Source organism: Meleagris gallopavo, chromosome Z, assembly GCF_000146605.3.
Source record: "Meleagris gallopavo isolate NT-WF06-2002-E0010 breed Aviagen turkey brand Nicholas breeding stock chromosome Z, Turkey_5.1, whole genome shotgun sequence".
Classification (NCBI taxonomy): Eukaryota; Metazoa; Chordata; class Aves; order Galliformes; family Phasianidae; genus Meleagris; species Meleagris gallopavo.
This window is the reverse complement of record NC_015041.2, coordinates 18888567-18897673: the sequence shown is the minus strand read 5'-3', so window position 1 is coordinate 18897673 and position 9107 is coordinate 18888567. Positions and strand designations below refer to the sequence as shown.

General features: G+C 35.8%; 1 protein-coding gene across 1 annotated transcript in view; it reads left to right on the top strand.

The window, feature by feature from the left end:
• Window positions 1–5267, top strand: part of SREK1IP1 (SREK1 interacting protein 1) — a 13640-nt gene extending 8373 nt beyond the window's left edge. Inside the window, exons 2-4 of the mRNA XM_010725471.2 lie at window positions 1211–1351; window positions 3247–3325; window positions 4722–5267. Of these exons, the coding sequence (XP_010723773.2) occupies window positions 1211–1351; window positions 3247–3325; window positions 4722–4911 (410 nt within the window). The 3' untranslated portion in view covers window positions 4912–5267. The remainder of the gene's footprint in view (window positions 1–1210; window positions 1352–3246; window positions 3326–4721) is intronic.
• The last annotated feature ends 3840 nt before the right edge of the window (window positions 5268–9107 follow it).

Sequence of the window (9107 nt, the reverse complement as noted above, 5' to 3'; positions counted from 1 at the left end):
AAAAAATAAAAAAAATCTGCATGATCTTCTACACCAAGAAAGTATCCTCCTTTGTAAGATGTGCTTTGGGTTATGAAAGCCTGCCCTCCTCCTGAAGGCCCTATCAGGGTCTGATGCTGTGCAGGCCCAGGCCCTTTCATCACAAGCTGCCTGTTGCTGCTGTTACTTGCAAGAGCTAAATGCTGATTTACGGAACAAGTTTTTCATTATGTTTTCATTATTATGTGTTAGGGAAAGTTCATCTGTGACTGTCTTCCTGATGAATATAGATGTGTTCTAGTGAAAATATTAGTTTATTAATCACTCGGTCACATTTTTAGAACAGTAGGGAAGTGGACACTGCTCCATAGTGAACTGCAGTGAACTTTTAACACAGTGATTTAAGCTATATTTTTATGTAGGATGAAGGAAAAAAGCTTTGTTCTTTCACTGCAGACTTTGCTTCCAACAAATTTTATCAATGAATTGCCTTATGTAGCCAGTCTTTCAGAGAAACAGGGATATCAGCATAGATTCAGTGGTTTATTTGTAGATGCAGTGTCAGAAGTTTTCTCGAAGAGAAGGAAACTTGTGGTTAAATTGCACAGCCTATGTTTTTTTCTGAAAAGTTCTGTATTCAAGATGTAGGGTCTTTAATAGGGAGAAGCTGAGTTTGTTTCTATTGCTACTTGAATTCTTTCACAAACCATATCTTCAATTTGTTTTATTTTTTGTTATTATTCCAATGGAAATATTCAGCTTCAAGGTGTCTAACTCATGGTAATGATTATAACAATCTAACTTAGAAAACTAAAAATACTGTGTTAGTATGGTCAGTATTATGTACTAATATTAAAAATAATTTATATTTCATAAGGAAATAATTCTTCTATTTCACTAAAGAGAGATGGAAAAAGCAGTATACAGAAGAACTTGCTATAGTTTTCCAAATATTTCACTTCATGCTTTTAAATTGTTATTTTAAATAGTTTCTTCTGACAGGATATGAGACTATTAAAGAAATAGAAAATCTTTACACTAACAAAAATATGCACCATTAGAATACCATTGCACAGCTTCTCAAGGAGAAATTTGCAGTTTGTTTTCCTACTTTATTCATTGATTGCAGCCTATCCTAGATTTCTTTCTCTTATTAAAATGGAATAATACTGTTAGCTTTTGATAATATTTGCTAGTTTTTAATGTGCATCTAAATTTTTGTTTTCTTTAGCTGGTCATTTGACATTTGAATGCCGAAACTTTCTTCGAGTGGATCCTCAAAGAGATATTGTTTTAGATGTTAGCAGCACAAGCAGTGAAGACAGCGAGGAAGAAGAGTTACAGAGACTGCAAGCCCTGCGTGAAAAAAAAAGTAAGTTAGATCTTCTAAAAAAAATTCAGTTAGCTATTTATTTTAGTAGTAAGTTGGACAGTGGTCTTCTGATGTGCTGGACCTGTCATTTCATTCTTTTCTATAAATAGGAATCGTCTCCACTGTAAACAGTACATCTTTTACGTCAAATGTTCAGATGTAAGATATTTGATACATTCATGCATTTTTTTTATTGATTCCTTTCATTGGAAATTAATAATTTACATGTTTAGAACATCTCAGAAAGGTCTTATTGCAAAAGACTATAAAACTATTAATAAGCAGCTACTATGAAGAAAATGAAATTGATATTCTGAGTTGATTCTGTGATTATGTGTACTTTAAATATCCTAAAATCAACAGCAACTCTTAAAACCAATGACAAATATGGCAGTTGAGTTTTTTTCAAATTTCTATATAATAATTTATCTGAAACAGCTGGCCAGTTGAATTTCAACATTAATACTTGGAGAAATACTTATCTCTATTTGTAAAACTTGAGAATCATGTGCAATCAGAGGGAAAATAGATGTGCTAGTTACTTAAGAGTTATGTGGATTCATTTGAATTTGGACTCTGAAAAGGCTGTTCCCCTAAAAAAGATGGGAAGGTTGTTCTACTGTGTTAAATTGTCAAAATTCACTCCAAGGTATATGACCAGTTTTGTGGTTCAGCCTGACATACAGCTAAGCACCACCAGTGAGCTGTTTGCTCAGGCCCCTCAAATCTCCCTTCCAATGGAAGAGAGAGAGAATTGAGGGGGAGGAGAGGATGGAAGTAGAACATCTAAGTTCATATAAAAACTATTTACTAAGACAGAAAAGGAAGAGAAGTACTACTAATGATTATCTATCTATCTATTACATATTTACAAAAGAAGTGATGCACAACACAATTGTTCACCACCCAATGGCTGGTGGTCAGCATATCCCCAAGAGGCAGCTGTGCCCCCCCTCTCCCTCCCCAGACAGCTCTCCCCAGTTTTATAGATTCACATGCCAAATGGTATGGAATATGCCTTGTCAGACATTGGGCCAGTTTAGGTCAACTATCCTGATTTTGCCCCATCTCAGCTATCTGTTTTAAGGATAAGTTCTAGAACCAGCATTTTCCTATATGTAGCCTGTGCTTTAGATGATACTGTAATATGCATCTATCTGATTCGCATTTCAGAAAATTGAAAAGTAGTTGATAAGGTTATTTAGAAAAGACCAAGGCCATAAATTTCATCCAGTGAGATACAAGGTCTCAGTCTTCAGCATGGTGGACTGAAAATGCATGACAGTTCTTTTTGTCACTGTTTACTCTTTTCTGCATTGCCTGAAATAAGTACTTGTTACCTGATTCTTCATTTTGGTAGGACCAGGGTTTTAATTTCTCTTTCCAGCTATCTCTTAATTCAATATTTCTGTCCTACATTTAGTTTTTTAAGCAACTCATAGGGAAAACAGGGAAAGATCAAGTTAAGAATGACTTTTCTACTAATTTTTGTAGATGCTACCTTCATGGTTAACTCAAATTTATCTTAGTTGAAGTGTGAAATAAGGCTATGTGAAACTGCTGCAAGTAAACTATTCCTTTTCTTTTTTTTTTTAATGTTTTAGTTATGTGCCCTGGTTTCAGACTTGTGCAAATCTTTTAAATGTAGAAGCAAAACTATGCTACATTTTACTGGACTTCCTCATTCCTGATCTTCAGATAAATTACATGTATATTGAGTTCTGCTATTCTGCAAAGTATTTCTGAAATTAATACATATTAGTCTGGGGTCTGGAGAAAGGAAAAATAATTTTATAGTAACTTTACAATGCTATTGAAGCCATTCTTTTAATGCTCTTCTTAGTTCAGGTATTGTTGCAAGTGTGTTGTAAATTAAAATTTTTTTTGGTCCACAGATTTAAATGAGGAGGAAGAAAAAAAGAAACAAAAAAGAAAAAGTAAAGAAAAAACGAAACTAAAGAGACCAAGGAAAAGGTAACTCTATCACATGCTTATTTTAATTGCAAAACAAATTCAGAAGTACTCTGGTTTTTGGGTTGATTTCAGAAAACGTTTCTTTGAATCCAATTGGTTTTATGTATATTATTTTAATTGGAAAAAGCTTACTATCTTCCAGTGAAGCTTTATTTGTCCATTGAGTAATGATAAAGCCATATGCTGTGAAGTTAGGGCCATGGAGGTCTTGAAAACCAGCATGACATAGAAGTTTTGCAGGTCTGAGAAGGCAGTGTTCCCTCTGACTACCCAACAGCAGGCAAGATGTGGTAGGGAAAGGGGAATAAGAAGTCAAGAGGATTTTGGGGGTGGTCCTCAGCTGAGCTTATATGGAGAAAACACTGTGGAGTTCAGAAGACCCTAAGCTTCCCTGAGTGGTTATGTGTGTGCATGTATACAAGTACCCTTTCTGAGTAGCATTACTATGAAAAGGAAAACTTTTGCACTTTTATTTAGCATGTGTTGACTTTTAATGTTTCTGTTGCTGTAGAAGCCTAAAAAAGACTTGCTCTTGTTTCAAAGAAAAGGTTGTAATGTCCAAATTTATTGTGAATCTAAGTTTTGACCTGCTGACTGATCTTTAGAAGATTCTGGTCCATCATTACTATTGTTGATGAGATATCCTCCTAGGAACTGTACTGAGAGCTAGGGAATGTGTATATGTGAGGGCCATAATAAGATGTTCGTCAGAAATAAAGTAAAGGAACAGGACTGAACACTGATTGTATTGGCATTTTTCCCTCTTCCTTACTTACACAGCATAGTTGTTAACCTACACTTAAAAAGAGGACAGAAGAGTTAATCTGCTAATAGGTAGTCTTTACCTGCAATCTATTGTGAATACGGTAGGACAGAACAGTCCTCTTGAGGACAATCATGAGGATTATTATTCTCAGCTTAAATATCCTATGCATGTAGTAATTTCCTTCATCACTGCTGATTAGAGACAAATAATAACAGCTTCAAGAACATCCAGATTTGCCCTACTTGTTTCTCATAAATTTTTGCGTATGTGAAATACATGTTCAGACAAATCCTCATTTGATACTTTAAAAGCTGAAAGCTATTTTACTGTCAGACTTTAGCTCAATTTTTGTGAGGTCAGTATGCTTAGACTTTTTTCTTACTAAAGGTTGAAAAACACAAGACATACCTATTCTGTTCTTAATTAATCTGCATTATAAACATACTGCTTTTCTAGCATGGTAGTCTAATTAGAAACATTGTTACTCAACTGAATTTACAGATTGAGATTGTATGAGCTTTCCAGAGGATGCTGCTGTATAAATTCTTCAACAATTTGATTTCAGCATTATATAAATACTAAAATAATAAAATTATTTTTTTATTGTCCATGAATATGTATTTTTACTAGATCTTCCTCATCAAGTGCTGCTGAAGAGGCTGGACCAAAGTCAAAAAAACAAAAATCACATAAAAAGGAAAGGAAAAAGGAAAAGAAGAATAAATCTAAGAAAGGCAAACATCATAAAAAGGAAAAGAAGAAGAGACGAAAGGAAAAGAGTTCATCTTCAGATAGTTCAGACAGTTCCAGTAGTGACTAAATTGCTGGCCTATTTTTGCTGTCATTTCTGCAGAGAATAGGATGATTTTCCTTTCAAATCTTGCCTGTTTGTGCTTTGCCATTATGTTTATATTGATATATATATTTTTGAGGAAATCTACTTGCAAATATCAGTGCTTCAAATTATTAAATGGACCATTTGGAAACTCTAGTGGAAGATCTCTGTGTCAAAATATTCGGACTTCATATGCTTCATGTTGGAATGGTTAAATCAAATTTGGAAATTTAAATGAGCTTGCTGCTTTTAATTTATTCCATAAATCTATGTTTCCATCTTGTGGGAGGTAATCAATCAATCATGTTGAAATAGGTAATAAAAATTACCCTTTGCTGTCATGGAAGTGTCAACAGTTTACAGGCCACTTTGCCCTGGGAAAAAGGGGAAAGGGGAAAAGGGCAGAAAGGATAGGAAGATGGGCTTAAAAACAAAACAGTGGCAGCGATCTGAGGAAGAAAGTTAACTTACTGTATTAGATATTGGAATGCAAGATAATATAATTGGAATTGAGGCTAATAATGAGAGAGAGAGTGTCCGAAAACCAAAGGCCTTACGTGCTGAAGGCAGGAGAGCTAGGGAGCACACTACTGCATTGATGAGCATTAAAAGAAAGGGTGTGTCTTGTGACTTACAAGCAGTTTTATCTTTCCCTCTAAATGGAAAATGGAAACAGAACAGTAAAAGTATTCTGGAAAAGTAGTTGTTCTCTTCTGAGAACCAGGTACCCAGAAATATCCTCAATCCACAGAACTGGAGCATTAACTTTTTAACTCAGAGTGCTCTACATGATTACTATGTGGAATGCCAATAACAAAAATTATAAAACCATGACGGAGTTATTTTAGGCATGTCAGAGTTTCATGGTTGGATACCCTGGTGTTCAGTTCATGTCTTAGAATTATAGAATGGTTTGGGTTGGACAGGGCTTTTAAGATTGCCTAGTTCCAAGCTCCCTGCTATAGGCAGAGTCACCTCCATCTAGACCAGGTTGCTCACAGCCCCATCCAGCCTGGCCTTGAATGCTTCCAGGCAGGGAGCATCCACAGCCTATCTGGGCAACCTGTTCCAGGGTCTCACTACCCTCACAATAAAGAATGTCTTCCTGATATCTAGTCTAAATCTACCATCTTCCAGTTTAAAACCACTTCCCCACATCCTGTCAATACATGCCCTTATAAAACATGTTCATAAAACATTTTATGAACATAAAATTGGTTATTCTTATTGCTCTGTCACTTCCTTTAGAAGTCTCTTACAAAGGTTTTCATGCAGGGATCAGACCAAAGGACTTCCATATCCCTTTCCACCCATTCTCTCAGTCTGTTTTTCCAGCAGATGTCATTAATGCATGGCCAGGGAAAGAATATAAAGATGGTACAGGCATGACTGTGAGCTCATCATCCTAGTTGGTGGCCCTCCTCTGGACCATCTACAACAGCTCCATGTCCTTGTACTGGGGGCCCAGGAGCTGGAAGCAGGTGGGGTCTCACGAGAACAGAGTAGAGGGGCAGAATCATCTCCATTGTCCTGCAATTCTCTTGATGCATCCCAGGATACCACAGGCTGTCATTGCCGGCCTATGTTGAGCCTTTGATCAACTTTCATCAGCTGACATCTACAACTGAGTTAATGACAAACTGATACTTTTGAGTTCAGCAGATTGTGATGCTATCTCAGGTATGCCTCATCCTCCTAAAGTACCTAAATTTGCACCTAAGGGCAACATGTAAGATTTCTTCAGAGTAGTACGCATTCCCTGTGGCATTAACTGTATTTTAGAACATCATGTCACTACAAAAATTGCTGTTGTAATGGTTACTGTGATGGTCCTGCAAATTTCTTCCTTCAATTTATAGGTACAAGATGACTACCCTAATTATTGGACAACTGAGTTCGTACTGTACATGTTGTGCTATAAAACACTGCAGATCAAAATTCTCATGGAAGCCAGGGAAGAGCAAATAAAAGTAATCTGTAAACTTAGATCTCTTAGTAGAGAAAGGCAAGAATCCTTGCATCTTCTCTTTTCTTATTGATTTTGATCTAATGTCTTAACTTTTCATTCATACACCGTGATATCTAGGATGAGCTTGGATAATATAACTGGCCTCCTTAATTAGCTAATGACTGTGCGTAAGATTGAAAAGCATGTTAGGAACATTTCTCTTATAAATAGTAATCTAAAGTTTCTACCACCTTGTTCACACTGGCGCCTTAGTGCTGCTGTAGAGCATGTGGAGTTTATTCTTAATAACTGGATCAGTTCTCTGAATCAGTAATTCTGTGGAGGGCAACAAGGGAGCTGTATGCTACATAATAATTCAGTACTGTTGCCAAAGGAAATGTTTAATTCAACTGCTTCTTAAGACAAAACTATTTTTTTCTCCTTATATCGTCTTTAATTAATGAAATTGGGTTATTTGAGTTAGGGGATTTCAAAGCTAATATATGATTTTCCCACGGTCCTCTGTGGGCATGCCAACTTTGGGGAATGGGATTTTGTACATTTGTTTCCTCCTTTTGCAAGCTTGAGCTATCAGTAAGGCTTCACTTAACTGAAGGCAAAATACTTAGCTTTCTGTTCCAGAACTGAGCAACCCTTACTAAGGTGTTTCTCTACACAGAAGTGTAACTTTTATAGTTATATCAATTTACGTGTCACTATTCTCTCAATTGACGTAGTCCTTTAACAGAGAGAATGTTGTGTATGTTAGTCTACTTTTCAAACTGTATTAACATTTTATGTACAAAGATGTACATTCAGGCCACTATTGTTTGCCACAGAATTGAAGTGCTTCAGATTTCCGGTGTAAGCTATGGTACAAAGGAAATGCTGCAATTAACTATTCTTTGTCATGCTAATGTTTGCTAATCTTCAAAAGGCGACACCAGAATAAATATTATATTGTTTTCCCCTTTTGCTTTACCATAATTTTAGTGACTCTGATGTGTTGTAACAAATGGTATTCTTTCACATGAGGCACAGCCAGAACAAAAATGTGTACTTGGTTCCACAAAAGTGTCATTTGAGAAGTTTAGGTAAGAAAATAAGGTCTTTGATTTTAAAATTCATTCATTCCTTCTGCCAAGTGTTGTTGGTTTCTAGTTTTTACAGTTCAAATGATAGCACCTGACTTAACTGTAGCTCTTACACAGGCCCAAGATAGTGATTGCATGCCTGCTTTTTAACAAGCACTAAAGATCTTAGAAGATGAAGGTAACAGCAAGGACTGTCATCCCCTGTCAGCAGGCTTCAGTTATAGGATATAATGCATGTTTTCAATAAGAAAGAAAAAATGATGCACATAAACAGTACATGGAGCAAGATCAAGAATTGAACAGCAATACCAGGTGATAGTAACATAATAATGAAGAGTAAACAACTTTCACATTCCTTACAATAAGCTCTAGAATGCAAATAATCTCTTTTACCAGCCAAATGTATTTAAATATTATATTATCACTATTATGCTTACATTTTTTTTAGGTGGTGGCAATCAGTGGTGTCAACTTCCATAGTTCCTGGGATTTTTTCTTGGAATATTTTCAACAGGTTAATCAAATACTTGCTTTATTGTGTTCTGAATTCTTACTAGTGATCTGCTTTGTTTTTTGCAGTATGTAAAGAAGAGTAACTAGGGGACAAACAAAGATATTAGCCGTAAGTACCCAAGTTAAAGAGGTAAAAATAAAATAACAATAAATTCTGAGTAATACAGACTTATTACACAACTCTTAAATTGAAGTTTTTCCTTTCAGCAGTAAATTACAGAATTTCAGAATTCAACTAGGCAATTATCGCAACAGAAAACTGCAGTTTAGTTTCAGACACAGAGTACCTTACAGGATTTGCTCTTTAAGGAGACCAAAGCAGCGGAGATAATCAATTCATATTGAACTCTTATTTTCTCAGTGTTCCCATAGTTGACAACAGGAAAGCAAGTCATATTTGTACATCCCTCTGAGATGTATAGTAATGAATCTGAAGCACTGCTACTGTTTCACGCAGTAATCAGTTCCAGGCGCTTCCAAGCTGCATGTTCAGCGCTTATCTTCTGGAGTTCCTTACATCTGTCCCCAGCCAGAAAAGGGAGCAATCCATTTACGCATTATAGGATCACAAATATTGCAAAATATTGTTTTAACTCAATTTAATGAAAGGCCAAGGCCATAAGATT